General features: G+C 33.6%; 1 protein-coding gene across 2 annotated transcripts in view; it reads left to right on the top strand.

The window, feature by feature from the left end:
• The window catches only part of LOC118193909 (methylmalonyl-CoA mutase, mitochondrial-like), an 86,855-nt gene that overhangs the window by 14,316 nt on the left and 54,444 nt on the right, over positions 1-18,095 (top strand). Inside the window, exons 3-5 of one of the 2 annotated variants that reach the window (XM_035365068.2) lie at positions 2,881-3,012; positions 15,535-15,825; positions 15,921-16,055. In XM_035365068.2, coding sequence (XP_035220959.1) covers positions 2,881-3,012; positions 15,535-15,825; positions 15,921-16,055 — 558 coding nt within the window. Of the gene's footprint in view, positions 1-2,880; positions 3,013-8,809; positions 8,829-15,534; positions 15,826-15,920; positions 16,056-18,095 lie in introns of those variants that run through there. The other variant, XM_085812216.1, reaches the window with a different exon arrangement.

The following is an 18,095-nucleotide window of genomic DNA, read 5'->3' as shown; positions in this document are numbered from 1 at the left end:
CGGCAGTGGTGACATGTATACTTTGTTTTTCACATAGCCGCCAGAAGAAAAAGTCACATAGGGTTATATCTAGTGACTGGAAGCCCAAGGATATATTGTCATATGTTCTGGCACGGAAAATCCAATGGTTAGGAATCACATTGTTGAAGAATTCATGCATTTTCAGCTTCTAGTGTGGAGAAGCACCATCCTGCTGAAAGATAAAACTATCTGAGGCTTCTTGTCATTGTGGGAAAAGCCAGATCTGTAGCATATCAAAATATGTGTTGCCATTCACTGTCTCTTCCATGGAAAAGAATGGACTGTACAATTTGGTCTCTGAAATTGCATAAAACACATTCACTTTAGTCGAATCTCGTTCATGCTCCATGGTACAATGAGGGTTTTCTGTCCACAGAATTCACACATTTGGTTAATTTTCCCACTGGTATGGAATGTTGCCTCGTCACTGAATACAAGGCAAGAAAATAAACCATACTCTTGTTCACATTTGAGCTGCATGTTCATTAGTTGATTTCTTTGGGCTGTGTAGAAATGCCATTATTATCTTTGCCTCACTGCAATTTGGCCTCTGTGTGCTTTTACCTGACAGCCTCCTTCTTCTAATGGTGACACCATTTTCGAATGCTTTTGTCAGTTGGACTATCTTTTCTAAATCATCTACAAAATACATGTTGGACCAAAATTACATATTTTAAATTTGCATACTGCAAACAACAAAATGCCTTTCCTTCCTGAGACACTATTTTCTGCTCTAGGGCAGTGATCCCCAAATTGTCGATCGCAAGCTACTCGCAGGGACATTTTCGGATGGTCGCGTTAACACTCCGGTTGGCTAGCCTTGATTCCTCCACTATGTTGATGCTGACAACTGCTTGTTTCTCCCACACAACTGCCATTGTCAGCCTCATCTCATGGTTGATTGCATATGCGTGAGGTTGTGCACGTTATGTTTTTCGTGTACGTTATGTTCGGTTGCACGTTATGCACGTTGTTGTGCACGTTATGTTCGTAGCAAATTAGACATTTGCTAACTTGGATGCGTTTAATGCATTGGTACTGAGCTAGGCTTGTTCTAATGATGGCAAGTTCAAGGAAAAAACGAAAAACATACCACTTTCGTTCGGAATGGGAAACCAATTATTTCTTTTCCCAGGTAAAGGACAAATGTGTGTGTTTACTGTGTTGTGCAACTATCAGTTTATAAGAAAGTAGTGAATTCCAAAAATGCTTTCAAGATTTCAGTTGTTTGTCAAAATGCTTTTTATAGAGATTAATGCTGAAGAGTTCTGTACTTGTATTATGGAACACTTTGATTGTCAAGAAGATAATGCTGCAGTGGAGTTGGGACTGATCGATTCTCAAGAAGACATATGTGTAAAATCACTTTCTTCAAGCTCTGAAAATATTTGGCCTTTTATTCCTACAGAAAAATAACCTATTTTGGTCCAAGTTTGTCTCAAAATGAAGGCGATATGGAGCTCTACATATCTGTGTGAGATTTCTTTTTCAGTATGAAATTTAAAAACATGACAGAAATAGACTCACTGATGAACACTTGGATAACTGTGCTCGAATGGCAGCCACTACCTACTCTCCCAAGCCCCAAAAACTTGCTGATAGCAAAAAAAAGAGTTCCATCCTTTTCATCAAAGTTAATAAGTGTGATAAAAAAAAATCTGTCATCACATTTGTTATTTATTAGCAGCTACAGTTCAATTTCTTTCTTATGTACAATTTAATTTTGGTTTCTTTCTGTTATATACAGTTTAATTAAAAGTCATTTCATATTTACTAGAAATGTAAGTTTATAGGCAATAAACAAATGTAATTTTTTTTAATTGGTAGTTCTTTTGGTTGGTACCTTACAGTAGGATTTAAAACTGGTACAGTAGCTCAGAAGCTTTTAGTGACCACTGCTGTAGGAATTGCAGTGCCACCACATCTTTCGTACTCAAAACAGGCTACGAGGAAAAGAAGATATTTCTTTTCTTTTAAACCCATTCTGGTACTCTACGTTAAGAAGCAAATTTATTACAGTCTTTTAAAATACCATACATTGTTTTGAGTAACCCTTTATTTTAAATAATAAGATAATGCATACAAAGTAACAGCTTAGACAGTATTAGAGGCTTAACACAGTGAATGATAATGTGGTGACTGCTGCAGTTACCATCTTTCAGGCCAGTGATGTAGTCTTCCCAAATCTTGCTCATTTACTGACACTGCAGTAAGGTACAGGTGTTCTTAAAGTGGCTTAGTGGTAAAATTACTGAATGCAGGTAACTTAACAGAGCTTTATATTTTAGCAAATAGCTGATTGCATGAGAATGTCATGATTTTGTCTCTGTATAACATCAATACGAATCGGGTTTTCTTTGAAAATTTTCCACAAAAGCATCACTATCCTTTGAGTGCTTTGTTGTTAATCTTAATAATCCAAATCCAGACATTCTTAAAGGCCATAGGAATCTATACATATGCAGTCTGCTTCACAGTTTTTTTTTTTTCCTTTAATTTGTTCTTGACATTGTATGATGATTTGTCTGTGATATACAATGATGGCATTGATCATCATGTGATTTTTATGCTTTGCATTGTTATTTCGATAATGGACTGTGATTCCTTATAATTTGCATATTTTATCCTGAGATATTTTCACATGGAAGTTTCATTTGAATTAAATGATATTTCAGGTTTTTTGTTGAATTTTTTGGGGGGAAAATTTTTTGGATTAAAAATTACATATTAAACATTAACCTTTTAAAGTACAAGACAAAACTAAATCATGTGTTTTTATTATAGTATTTATTATGTTATTTTATCATTTTTAATCGTATATTTATTATGTATTTAATATTTATTTATATTTTGATTTAGGGAATACTGGTGAAACCTCTTTATACTAAAGAAGATACTAAAGATATACAAGATGAGTTGCCTGGTTTCTATCCCTATACGAGAGGGCCATATCCAACCATGTATTCTCAGAGGCCATGGACTATACGCCAGGTAAGAGATTTTATTTTATATTAATAGATAATATTTTATTAATTTATTGAAACAAGAATTTTTGCTAGCATTGCATCAGATTTATAAATTACATTGTATATATTGGTAGAATTTAAATTGCATGATTCAGGTATTATAGCAATGATTTAATATGTATAGTTACTTTTTTGATATTGCTGCGTTAACATGCATTAAGTATACCAAGCAACTTTTTTCCATTGAATAAAATCAAATTTTTCTTTCATAGAACAATTTATGCTTGAAATTACATATAGACACTAATTACAAAAGTCTCAATAACCCTTTCGGTCCTCTGGTTTTCTCCACATATATAGTGTTGTTTTCTCTATACAGATATCCCTTTCTATCCATTCACAGTGGATGAATGTAAATGAATATTAAGTAAAATTATAAATAAAAACATGATTATTATTTTGAAAAATATATACAAATTGTACTTACATTTTTCTTGAATAGATAATTCCATTTCTTTATAAATTTTTCACAGTATGTTAAACTCTAAAACATGGGGTAATGCATAATCCTACATCACATTCTTTACAATAGTATCACGTTTCTTTACACACTTTTTCCCTAACAATGTTTTTCTACAACCAATGAAACATCTTCTTTGTTCTTTCTGATTTGCAGTAGGTGGAATGTGGTTTATAAAGTGCCCTTCGGTAAGAGGTGATATGTCACACATGCTCAAACGACACTCTTTCTGTGAATTTGTTGTTAGCTTGTAATATTTATCAATGATTTTGTTTGCAAGATCAAGCCTGAAAGACAAGTGATCGAATTTGCCACCACTTTTCTTGTACAAATCCTATGCATTAAACACACCATATGTAATAAATGTCAAAATATTTTTAAGTAATATCTCTGCTTATTTCTCAGAGCAGGATAATTTGTTAGCAGCTGATCCAGGTGGTCCAATCCTCCTATTTTGTTGTTGTAATCTTTTAAAATTATTCATTTTTATACAGTTCCTTTCCGTATTTCAACATCAATCATCGAGTTAGTATGGTTAATATGAGTTATTATGGTCAGTATCAGTCATCGAGTTATACTCATCAAACATATATTCTTCTTGTCTTTCCACTTCATAACAACACACACAGAGTTGCCAACTCTCCCGATTTAGGCGGGAGACTCCCAATTTTCCCAATTCTGCTTATTTCTCAGAGCAGGATAATTTGTTAGCAGCTGATCCAGGTGGTCCAATCCTCCTATTTTGTTGTTGTAATCTTTTAAAATTATTCATTTTTATACAGTTCCTTTCCGTATTTCAACATCAATCATCGAGTTAGTATGGTTAATAAGAGTTATTATGGTCAGTATCAGTCATCGAGTTATACTCATCAAACATATATTCTTCTTCGTCTTTCCACTTCATAACAACACACACAGAGTTGCCAACTCTCCCGATTTAGGCGGGAGACTCCCAATTTTTTACCGCTCTCCCACCAACCCGATTTACAATATATCTCCCAACTTTCTCTTATTCTTAAAATTTCTCACAATTTTTATGGAACTTGGCTTAATAATACCTAAAGTAAATGGAGATGTAGTTACTACTTCCATTGTTAAAAATAGGTTTGAGAAAAATAAATTTCTGCACCATTCAGCAATTCAACTGGCAGTTCTCAAAATAATACTGCAAAATATAACCGTAAAGCTGATACAAATTTCTCTCAAAATAAAAAAATCGCTCAACACACGAAACATTTTTCGCTTACTGTAAGTTTATCTTGTGAATTGCCAAATATTTATGTTTTTTTTTTTTTTTTTTTCTTTGAGACTTAACAAAGCTTTTTGCTTTTTTTTTTACAATTCATTTTGCCATCATTCGATGTTCTTAACACAGTTCTACAAAATAGAATTCCATTAATTCATGTTTTGCAATCAATGATTTATGATCTGTTTAAAGACATTTTATCAAAGTTTGTAAAACCAGTCTGTGTTTTGTATTGTAATTCTATATATGATGTGATTTATGGTGAAATAGAAAATCAGAAGAAAGGTGAAGATTTGGTAATAGGAGCTGCAACTATAAAAGTAGTGGAAGAACTTTCAGAAGAAGACAAAAATAAGTTTTATCTAAAAGTCTTTTTAACATTGTGAAAAATCTCCTGATTTCTTTAAAAAATCTCCTGGTTTCTGAATGTCATAGGTTGGCAAGCATGCTTACAGTATACACATAAAAAATGTTGAGAAATGTTAATTCTAAGAATTTGTTATTTTAAAGGTATAAACATTTTAATGTCATTTAAAATTTTGTAAAAAAGCCAATAAATAAAGACAATAATTTTGTAAAAAGACATTAATTTAAAAATTTACTATGTTTTCATGGTACAACATCCTGATTCCCCGGTTTATATCATGTGATCTCATCTCACGTAAACTACGCTACAAAAATCTCTCGGTAATTATCTACATTAATTTCAAGTTAAATCTTAATTTGGAATACAAGTTTAAATGCAAGAATTATTTTGATTCGTACCAATAGCTTACTCAGAAATTGTGTAAAACCGCAATGCTTTACTTCGCTAGTGCATTCTCATTAGAATTGATGAATTTAACCCTTGACTTTGCCTTTTCTGTATTTTCACCGTCAGGTGAGCGGTGTGATTGCATCCTAATTGGTTTAATTACCGCCCGCGAATGGCCTTAGGGCATAAAATCGAAATATCTGGTCAAAATTCGTCGTAATTGTATGCCAGTATTGAAAGAAACAATTTAATCTGATAAGAAATGGCTGCGACTTGTTTTGAAAATGAAGAGTGAAAGGAAGGATATTCCGTTTGGCATCAGTTGGACCATTATTGGCGTCTTTATCGCCTGCACCGGCAAAATGAAAAAGTACCCAAGAACTTTTCCCCTTTGAAAAGAAACTGTCTCATATTTCTGTAGTTTCACTGACTGTGAGGGAGACATGTCTTTCCTGTTTGGTTTTATGATGCCAAATACATCAATTTTGTTCTTTAGTAATATGTCTGACAAGTATAGACTATTATAAAAATTATCTAAAGTTAAGCAATAACATTTTTGTAGTAGTGGGTTTGCTAAAGATGATATTGCCTTTGCCCCCATAGATGTATTTTCTGGTTAAACACCTCGATCTGTATTTTTTCCAGTATAAAAGATAAATTTCTGAACATAACCAGTATCTGATTCACACAGTTCAAAAAATTTGATTCCAAATCCAGCACGTTTGAAAGATAAATACCGGATTCAGCTTAGAGGGCCATTGTACAAAAGTAAGCTTTCATCAATGCATATATCCCTTATAGGAATATAAACAGTAGAGATCTTTTCCTGAGGTATTCTGCAATATTCCAATTTTTTTTTATTTTGGATTTTAAACATTATTTGGAGTGGCTTCATTGTTTGAAAATATGTAAAAATTTCATAAGAAAAGGGAATCTTTTTTCTGTCACAACTTTGGAGAAAAATGGTCTCTCTTTTTTTTTTTTTTTTTTTTTTTTTTTTTTTTTTTTTTTTTTTTACCAGTACCATTTAACTGGTGGTTTTTATAGAATGCATTAAATAAAATCAAACTCGAAAATATCCTCATTTTTTCCTCATCTGTATTTTTCCACTTGTGTACATGAGAATTTTCTTTTAGAATGTTGCTGCTAATGAACAGTTGACGATTCGTTTCTTCGATGATAATATTTATCAGATCCTTATCAAAATATAATTTTTAAAAAAATCAAGCTTTGAAGGATCATTTTGTAGAACCATTTTAAGTAATTTTGGGCTTTCCAAGGAAAGAAAATCTAGGCAGGACTCGCAGCATATTCAAAATCCAGTTCCATGTTCTTGCATCAGCCAGATTATATCATTCTTCTTTATTTTCCAATGATGTAATTGAAAATTAATAAGATGAGAGTAATTCACTCTCATTATCTTAATCAGATAAATATCTATCATTATAATCTAAAAGACATAACTCCTCTTTTTTTCTCTTTTTTTTTTTCCTTCTGAGTAGACGTTGAAGGCATCTTCCACTATCATGTATCTTATGCAAAATGGTGCGAATATTCATCATACCCAGGGGAAATTCAATTAGAAATAGAATGCCTAATTAGTGATGCTCTCTAGGAGGTATTAGAAGAAACAAGAATAAAAGCTCAAACAAGTAAACATTTACAAAGTGTTTTAAGCGTAGAAGAATGCTTGAAGCGCGTTGCAGCCGCCCTGCAAAAGTTTCACTTGAATGCGCTAGACATGTTGCAGATGACAAAGAGGTTAACAGTATTTTATAAAAATTGCACTACAAATTTTATTTGTATAATGTTAATTGAATTTGATTTATATTTGAAATTTCTTAAATTATTTTCTTTTTTTCTAAATGTAGGACTTAACTAGGAAAGTTTGTGTATTTCTTCTAATTTATTTAAAAGTTAAAAATTTGTGAAAAATTTTTGGACATGTAGAAAATTTCATACAGTCAAAGTCGTTAATTCGGACACCCATAATCCGGAATGATCTATAATCCAGACCTCAAAGCTAAAAACTTTCTGCGCATGCGCCGCGTTGGCACATGCGCACAGGTGTTTCACGCGTGCGCATAAGACCTTGACTACTGCACATATGCGTGTGTGCAAGTGCAGAATACGTTTTCGCCTGCGCGTTTAATGTATAACGGACGGTGTAAGCTAAAATTATCTTAATTATCTATTTCAGTTAATGTTAATGATTGCGTTGTTCCTTAATCTTCGAATTGGATCCGGCTTATTATTTTTTGCAGACTGTAAGAGCAATACTATAAAAGTAAAACTTGAACTTTCGATTATGTCAAATAGAATTTCCGATTCTGGAGCTCCCAAAGAATCGTACAAAACGAAAGTATGTTTCGATGTTGTTGGTTGTGCATTAGCACTGAAGGCGTAATGAGTACGTTTCCTCAAGCACAGAATTAAAGAATCATAAGTCAAAAGATTAACTATGAAATCTTTATTTAATAGGATAATTTGGCTTAACTTAAGCAAAACAAAAAGTAATAATGTTCACGGACATTAAAATTGAAGTATTCAAAAGAATAACTTACAGAGAATCATCATCAGTACTAAATATCATCAGGCTTACCTATATTATGCAATAAGAAAAATAAACAAGAATATACTTTGCCATAGTACCTGAAAGAGAAGAAAGTACTACTGGATTAGACCTTTGGCCAGGTACAAGTAGCTAGGGTGAAAATGAAATATTCTGCATTGCACACGAGCTTTACTTTCTCTCGCCAATATATACCTTGGCGCACGTTCGTTTCGTATGCCTTTTGAGTTTCATTATGCAAAATACCTAAATTTATGCTAACAGATGTCCATCAAACAAAAAGTGGAATTGCTGCAAAAAATGGATAAAGACATGAAGAATGTGACAGAGAGGTTAGTGAAAACGAAAAAATTTCGATTGACAAGTTAGTCGGTATTCTCGGCACAGCAATTAACGGGACTTGAACAGCGAAACTTTGTAACTGAACAAGAAATTATGTCTGTTTATAGAATTAAAGAGAAAGTATTATCACATAAAACGAAGCAACTTAAACAACTTACATTGAAAGAAATGTTTAATAAAGTAAACAAATAAATATTAAGCTTTTTTTTTTTTTGTAAATTTTGATACCCTTTAGATCATAATTGTTCTTTATTTCATAAATTACGGTTTCATATTTTTAATTTTAGAATTTCTGCATGCCATCCTACAAGATTTAAACTGATGATCTATAATCCGGAAAAATCGATAATCCGGAATCGCTGAAGTCCCGACGAGTCTGGATTAACGACTTTTGACTGTATTATGTAGTAGGTATATCTTTTAGAAATGTATTGTTACAAATTTTGTATATATGTAAGTAATTTTGATGAAATTATATATGAAACTATAGTATCTTTTGTATAATGTAACAAGAATTACTTGAAAAAGAAAAGCTATGCCAGAAAAACAAGGTTACAGGGGCAAGACTGTCTAACATTGATGGCTACTTCGCTAAATTTGTGAGATATCCCCACGTTTTTAGTGATGGATTTTGGCTACTAATTTCTATTGCCAAAAGTTCCCAAACTTGGTGATCATTGTCCGTTTCCTGTAAAACTATAATTGTTGTTGTTGCTTATGCACACTTAATTGACGTAGTCAGCCCAAGCACACGAAATTCCTCGTGGCAAGGAGCGTTAGTTCACACCTGTGGTTGGCAACAGTCTTGAGCACCTAACAGGTGACAAGTGTGATCTGGTTCAGTTCCAGCCCCAATTTTGATGGAGAGCACCCCAGGGGGGGTTCCGAGGGTCTCAAACCTCTCTCCCCATCCACCAATTCAGAAGAGAGGACTTTTGGCTCGCCGCATATTTAGAGTGCCACCATGCCGCACCAACACTATACATTTACAAATATCCATGCCTTCTCCGTGATAAAACTATAATTGAATCCTATATGTAATTGTGACAATATCCCGTCCTTATACGGTCAAAAGTCGTTAATTCGGACACCCATAATCCGGAATGATCTATAATCCGGACCTCAAATCTATAAACTTTCTGCGCATGCGCGTAAGACCTTTACGGCTGCGAATATGCGTGTGCACATGCGCATAATACGTTTACGCAAGCGCGTTTAATGTATAACGGACGGTATAAGCTAAGCTGAAATTATCTAATTCAGGTAATTACAGATTCAGGCGCAGATTGCGTATCTAATTCAGGCGCAGATTGCGTTGTTTCTTAATCTTCGAATTGGATCCGGCTTATTATTTTTTGCAGACTGTTACAGCAATTTTATAAAAGTAAGCTTGAACTTTCGATTATGTCAAATAGAATTTCCGATATATATTTACTAGTAATATGTAAAGGATCTACAAAGCGAAAGTATGTTTCGAAGTCCATTAAACCAAAAGTGGAATTGCTGCAAAAAATGGATAAAGGCATATCCTTTGATTATCTAATCATTCTGAAATATGTTTATCAATTTCACGCTGCTCTGAGGGGGAAGGGAAACGACACGGCGCGCAATGAATTGGAAGTTGATCTGTCAGCACTATCCTTATCTTCAGGGCAGATGTTTTTATTTTATTTGTCTTATAATTCCTTACTAAATGTAGTATTTTATCTCGATGTACTCCGTCTTTGATAATTTAAATCAAATTCCTCCTCATTATAATTCGCTTCCAATAGTGAAGAAAGTGACACAGAGGTTATTGAAAACGAAAAAATTTCGATTGACAAATTAGTCGGTATTCTCGACACAGCAATTATAGGACTTGACCAGCGGAACTTTGTAACTGAAGAAGAAATTATGTCTGTTTATAGAATTAAAGAGAAAGTATTATCACATAAAACAAAGCAACTTAAACAACTTACATTGAAAGAAATGTTTAATAAAAAAAAAATAATAATAATAATAAATATTAAGCTCCCTTTTTTTTTTTTTTTTTTGTAAATTTTGATATCCTTTAGATCATAATTGTTCTTTATTTCATAAATTACGGTTTCATATTTTTAATTTTATAACTTCTGCATGCCATCTTACCAGATTTAAACTGATGATCTATAATCTGGAAAAATCGATAATCCGGAATCGCCGAAGTCCCGACGAGTCCGGATTAAAGACTTCTGACTGTATGTAACTCTAACCATGTTTAATTCTAGTAATTTCAAAAAGGAGAAAATACTAGAGATTTCTCGCCGGCCAGGGGAAATCTATATAAAATGAGAGAGGGCATAACTCTCAGTTTTTAATTTATTGACTTCAGAGTATCAAGAACTGACTTCAATGTATTAAGAATCTCCATGAGAGCTTCGCCTTTTAGATACACTTTGCAATGCATTGTGTTTAACATACTTAGTAGTTTGAAGTGGAGCTACTAATTGCCCTTTTTGACACTGAGAAAAGCTATACGAGTGGAAAGTATAGAAGTGTAAAGTTCTTCTTCTGGGAAAATAAATTTGATCAAGGTGCCATGTGTTCTGTGTGAATTCACTCTAATATGAATATGTATGTACGCAGTAACCTATTTACAAAAAATTAAAGGATTATTTAAATTATTTGGAATACGTAGATCCATCAGCAAGTTTTAAAATGTTTAATGTTGATTCAAATTTGGTATGCGGATTAACCTTCATATTATTTTGTATTAAGTAACGGGTAAGTAATAGGGGTAGTGGGCCACTCTCTCAGCAATCAATGACCAGATGTTTTCAATGGGAAATCGTGCAGACCAGAGCAGCAATTGAATATCCTGTGTATAGAGGAAGGCCAGAACAAGACGGGTAACATGTGGTCTTGCATTATCTTGTTGGAAGATAGCGTTTGGCAGGCCTCGAAGATAAGGTACAATCATTGGACCCAAGATGTCAGAAATGTACCGATTAGCATTCAAATTACTCTCAATCTGAACTAGGGATGTGCGTGTTGTGTACTCAATGGCAGCGAAAACCATCACATCAGGTGCTGGGCCCTATGCCAATATCGAACGCGAGCAGGTGATGTGTATGGTCTCCTCAAAGCCTCCAGACACGTGTACGGCCATCAGAATAGCGCACGCAAAACCAGGGCTGTGGAGTCGGAATCAGAGTTGGGTAGATTTTGGGGTAAAAGGAGTCGGACCTGGAGTCGCTAAAAAGTTGGTCGACTCCGACTCCAATTTTTCCTGGATAGTTTGAATTTGAAATGAAATTAAAATGAATTGAAAAAAATTAATGGCAAGCTGAGTTATTATTTTTATTTTTAAACTGTATATATTTATAAATAGTTATTTTGTGTTTTATTGACATTTTAATAAATAAATATAACTGAGGAGGATGGATGTGATATTTGCCATTAGTGATTAAACTGATTCATTTAGTTACAAATCTCGCTGGTAAATTTAGGTAAGCAGCAATAGCAGCAAGAACTGCCGAAATTGATGCCAATCTTAGGAAGCGAGCAGGAAGAGGAGCAATTATTGATCAAGCAATGTACATATTTGATGATAAAGAGGTTTTTAGAATTAAGAACTTTTTAGAAGATGTAGATAACCCTAATGTTTCACGAACAGAAAGACTGTGGAATGATCTTGCAGAATTGGAAACTCTTCTTTCCACACAGTATATAGCCTCAATAAAGCTGCAATCTGCAGAATTTACAGGAGGCGAGAATGGGATGTTTGTTCTTTGTGAAATGGAGGGTTTATTGCAGAACAAATCAGTTCTTCAATAAAGAAAAGAGAAACTAGTTTGCTTGATAATGAGATCTTGCTGGGTTCAATATATGTAGATACGAAACACCGAATTTTCTTGGATGGCGAACAAATTAAAAAGGCAAAGAAAGCCATCTGTGAACTTTTCATTAAGAATGAAATTATTCTCAGAAAAATTGGAGAATTCGAATCAGGACAGTCAAACTGCAGACATTGCAATTGAGTCTCTATTGTCTTCTTCTAGGGATGAATTAGATTTTGAGTAATAATTTTGGATAATATCGAAAAGGCTAAGGCAAAGCGAATGAAAATAAAGAACCAAGATGTAAAAATGAAAAAATACAAAGGAGATTTCTACACGGCCTTTCAAGAAATATGGATAATATGATTGCACTTGCAAGAAGACACCTCTTTTAGAACTTATAAAAATATATCCTGAAAAGTTAAAAGAAGTAGTTCTAACAGTAACAGCTCTTCCTCAAGTTGGAAAGTGTGGAAGGCTCTTCTCAGCTCTGAAGTTTATCAAATCGGATCTATGGCCCTCCAACAAGGAAGATCTTGCCGAAGCTATACTGTTTCTTAGAAATTACTAACGCCAGTTTTTCCATTTCATAATAAATTCCAGGAGTCAGAGTCGGTCATTTCCTCTATTGTCTCCACAGACCTGCGCAAAACTGGGACTCGTATGAAAAGACGACATTGTGCCACTCCTGTATCCAGCACACCAGAGTTGTTGTCTCTTTTTATGCTGCATTGTCAAGGGATGTTGAAATAATGGTCGCAGTGCTGATAGTCCACACTGCTGCAAACGTCGGTGAACCGTATGAGCTGATACTGGGCATGCCGCAAACTTGCCCATTTTCTGACCAATGGCCCATGATATGGTTGTATGGTTATGTAGTCCTGACCTCACAATATATCTGTCCTCTCGGGCGTTAGTCATGGGAGGGCATTGAGACCCTGCATGCGATTCAGTATGATCCTCAGCAATCCATTGAATCCATATTCGCATGACAGTGGTTGGATATCAACCAGTGTGACGGGTGATGTCACAGAATGATAATCCACACTCCTGCATCTATCGAATTCTGACACTTCCTGGTAAGCATTTCTTATTATTATTTGAGGAATAACGCAATATTCTGAGCAAACTCTGATCTTACAAAGTGTTTTCCAAACGAGAAATCCGCTACACGACTTTTCTTTTATGCAGTGCTTCAGACGTCGTTTCTCCCTCCTGCATCGTTTAAATGCACTGAAATACTAATCATTTGCATATCGCAACCTCTTCTTCCTTTCATGTGATTTTGACATTTCTCAGATCATTCCTTCCTGGTGTTGCAATTTTGACATCCATCAATGTATATTGAGCGTATACAGAATCGATGATAGCCTGATAAAATTAATTTTACCAAAAGAAACACTTTACAGTTCTGGAATTTTCCACAAAAATATTCTTAGAGCTCTTTTCAATATCAGGGGTTACAATGAGCAGTTACAGTTGAAAATGTTAAAAATGTTAATCACAACATAATACAAAGCGTATTTAAAAGGTGAAGCTCACACAGAGATCTTTCAATACTCTTTATTCAATGCTTTAACCCCTTCGAGCCGGCTAGCGAAAACGCGCGCTTATCGCGGAGGCCGGCAGTGTCTTCAGCGAGCGTCTCTCCAGGGCCTGGGGCTTTTTTGCTACTAAGCCTAAATCCATTAAATTTCCGAAGTATCAACGCATTGTTTAATAATGCTCTATAGAGTATTTAAATGGCTTATGCTTTATAGATATTTTTATATATATACTTTAATTACCTTATTTCTTGTCTAAATGCATATTTTACACATTTTATTTTAATTACTCACCATTTTATGATTTTTAACATTATACATCTGAAAACTAAATATATTACTTAAAATTCTCTTTTTGTATGAAAAATTTTAAAACAGGGATCTACACACAGTCCTACATTACATTTCTTGAACTAGTAATAACTCATTTGCCGTTTTGGAGGATTTTTCCGGGAATGTGAACAAACGAAGCATCGTCGTCTCATTTTCTTATCAGTCTCTTCTGAACAAAGTTTTGGAAAATGTCTTTCGGTTAATCTTTCAGAATCAATATCTGAAATATTTTGCATCATTTCTGCTATTTCATGCTCTGTTAAACATTTTCGACGCTTCGACATTGAAACGGTAAAAACAGAAAGAATTCACGTCTAACAAGATCTTATTATTTTCTAAAAACTGAACTGTAAACCGAAATACTCAACACTTTAGCGCATATAAAACTTCTACTTACAATAAACAACTACTACGTGCGAATAAAGTGCGATTTAAAGAGACGTCATAAATCACGCCATTCGGAAACATTTAGTTCCCCGTTTGTTTATATAATCAAAAACACGTGTATGTGAGTCATGCTTCTCTCATTTCGAGTAGAAAGTCTAATGTACATGTATCTGAAACCATATGGGCATACAGTGCCATCTTGTGGCAGAAATTATAGTTTGAAAAACGTTCCAAGGTCCTGGCACAAATACGTGACATTCGGTAGAAAACGCAACAGTGCTCTGGCACGCCTGCGTGTCGGCCGGTAGATAAGTGCATTCGTTGCTGGCATGCATACGTGACAGTCGGCGCGAAGGGGTTAAACAATTTAGAGCAGATGCACTCTTCGGGCTTATATGGTTTTCTCCTGGCCACCGAGAAATCTCTAGTACCTTCTTGAAATTACTGGAAGGCATATGCAGTTAAATTTACACATAAGGGCTGGATATGGTTACAGGTACATATATTGTGATCATGTACAGTCATTCAGTTACTGTACTAGTTACAGTTACACAGTCAGGACAAAAATGTCAAGAAATGGTTGCCAGGTTTTGCTATTTCTTACCTAATTCAGCGACAGAAATTAGTCGTCAACTTGCCGATATCTTCCCAATGTAGCGAGATAGCATTTACCTCAGTGTTAAATAAACGTGGTCCTGTAACTTTATTTTTTCTGCAGAGCTTCATCTCTTTCAACCATTTCACGTTACATTATACAAAAAAAAAAAAAAAATACTATAACTTCACATATAATTTCACTAAAAGTATTTACATATATACAAAATCCTTAACAGTATCATCAGGTACTGAAGATATTTTTAAATTATGTGCTAGTTTGAGTTTTAATGAAGAGATGAAAATTTCATTTAAAAAAATTAGTACTTGTTTTCAACGTTTCACTAGAGGTTAAAATGAAAAATAGATAGACAAAATGAAGTTTCTTTAATATTTCTATTCTGCAAAATTAATATAATAAATATTTGTCTGACGTTGACTTCATGTTTCTTTAACAGTATTCTGGGTTTAGTACTGTTGAGGAGAGTAATGCCTTTTACAAAGAAAACATAAAAATGGGCCAGCAAGGACTCTCAGTTGCATTCGATCTTGCTACTCATTGCGGATATGATTCTGACAACAGCAGAGTTTTAGGAGATGTTGGTATGGCCGGAGTTGCAGTGGATTCTGTGGAAGACATGAAAACACTCTTTGATGGAATTCCTTTGGACAAGATATCAGTTTCTATGACAATGAATGGAGCTGTTATTCCTGTACTAGCAATGTTTATTGTAGCTGGTGAAGAGCAGGTAGTTTAGCAATTTAAAATACTTCTTTTATTAATACCTTGCAGAATTTGATGAAGAGTAATATTTTTATATTTTTAAAATATAATGAATTTTAGGGTGTTAAGAAGGAGTTACTTTCTGGAACGATACAGAATGATATCCTCAAGGAATTTATGGTTCGAAATACATACATTTACCCTCCTGACCATTCTATGAGAATTATTGGAGACATTTTTGAATATGTGTCAAAAGTAAGTGATTATATTCTTAAATTACATTTATGAGAACTTATTGGGAATTTATGCAAGCAGATATTAATCGTGATATTAAAATAATTATTTTAAAGCATATTTTTTGTGTATATGTGTGTGTTGTATTTATATCTTGGTATGTGTGTTCTTGTGTTTAGGCCATTGGTTCTTAACATTTTGACTAAGGCGCACAATCTCAACAAAAATCAAAAACTTTTAGTACCATCACTACATTTTAGAATGATTATTTTTTCAATTTCTCAACAGAAATATTAATATATATATATATATTTCGCCATTTGCACAACCTATTGGCTATATTAAATGTGCAACCATAAAAAATATTAAATTAAAAATTGGTTACCATTTAAACTATAATACTTTAATTCGAAAATTTAGTGTAAAATTTGGGCCTGTTTAAGACGGATCAATTTCTGTATGTCTGTTCTTTCTTATTTCACTTAACTTTAACCTTAAATTAGGATCCAATTTTAATTTTGTTCTATATTAATTTTTCAAATAAAACATGGAAGAAAATACTTGTTCACATAAATAGATTAGGCAAAAAGACAATAAAAATTTAATAGCTTTATTTAAAACACCTTTAAATTCTTTTTTGGGGTTCAGCAAAATGTTAAGAAGTGTGTTAATTTTGAAATCTTCAGTTAGAGTTCGTTTACTGGAAATTTCTATCAATTTTTCTTTTCTTCACGAGATTTTTAAATTTAATAGTTAAAGATACTTTGATTCTTTGAGTACCACCTATTTTCCTTTTGTGTACCACCAGTCAAGAAATGCTGTTTTAGACTATTTTAGTATAAAATGTTTTGTTTGAGGTTAATATTTTATGCAGTTTTCTCGCACATAATTTTCTTCAGTTTTATAAGTTATATCTGTATGTTCGATTGTAGTTTAGTATCCTGTAAATTTTGCATTTTAGCTGCAGTATATTGAGTCATCTGACCATTTTCAAATTGAAGCATGTTTCCTTCTGATTATCTTGTTACTGCTAACAAGCAGTAACCTTAATCGAAACTGGATATTTAAATACAGTCTTTTCTATTCATGTTGCATATTTCATGCATTGGTTGTGGCATAATTTTGGTTTGCATGCAGTGCTAGGAATGGAGAATCCAAAAGTTCATTTTCATCATATTATGTTGTTTTATTTTAAAAAACGTGGGGGGGGGGGAACATCTGTCAAACTGCTTGCAAAATTTGGGTTATATATGGGAAAAGTTCAAAAGGGATATGAGAAGTTTAAGTCTATGCTTAAGTTAGCCTTGAAGATATTGTTGATGACCATCCTCCTATAAACAAAGATCTATTAAATCACTGAAATTCCACATTATACAATTCAGGACCTATCTGAAAGAATAAATAGTCCAAAAAATGCAGTACACAATCATTTGAATAAGCTCGGGAATGTAAGCTGCTACGATGTATGGATAACCTATATTTTAATAAGGCAATATATGTTTGCTTGTGTTTTTTTATGATTCTTTACTGGAAAATTTTTTGAAACATTTCATTACTGCAGATGAGAAATGAATGCTATGAAACAATGTTACAAGAAAAAGGTCATGGGTTAAGGCATCTTTTTTAATAATATTGAGGGGAGCTACATCTCCCAAAAAGTAATACTTCATGTATGGTGGGACTGCAAAGGAAATGTAAAGCATGAAATGTTGCCATCAAATTAAATAATCCAGTCAGAAAAATATGTTCTCAAATGTCAGTTTTAAAAGCAAAAATCAGAACAAAATGCTGAGAACTGACCAATCTTCGAGGTGTTGTCTTGCGTCATGATAATGCTTGCCCCCGCATTTCAATGAATATCAGATAAAGACTTATTGAGTATGACTGAGATGTTTTGAGCCAGCTCCATATTCTCTAGATCTTGCCTTCCTGGATTTTTGTCTCTTCAAGTCACTTCAAAATTGTCTAGAGTAGTGATTCTCAACCGGTGGAATGCATGCCACTGGTGGTAAAGAGAAAAATAGGTGGTATGCAAAGAAAGAAAGTATTTTTAACTATTCA

This window comes from Stegodyphus dumicola, chromosome 2 (genome assembly GCF_044657685.1).
Source record: "Stegodyphus dumicola isolate Sdum_Otavi_A_Nest chromosome 2, ASM4465768v1".
NCBI lineage: Eukaryota > Metazoa > Arthropoda > Arachnida > Araneae > Eresidae > Stegodyphus > Stegodyphus dumicola.
The sequence above is the reverse complement of the archived record's forward strand: the minus strand, read 5'-3'. Positions and strand labels throughout refer to the sequence as shown.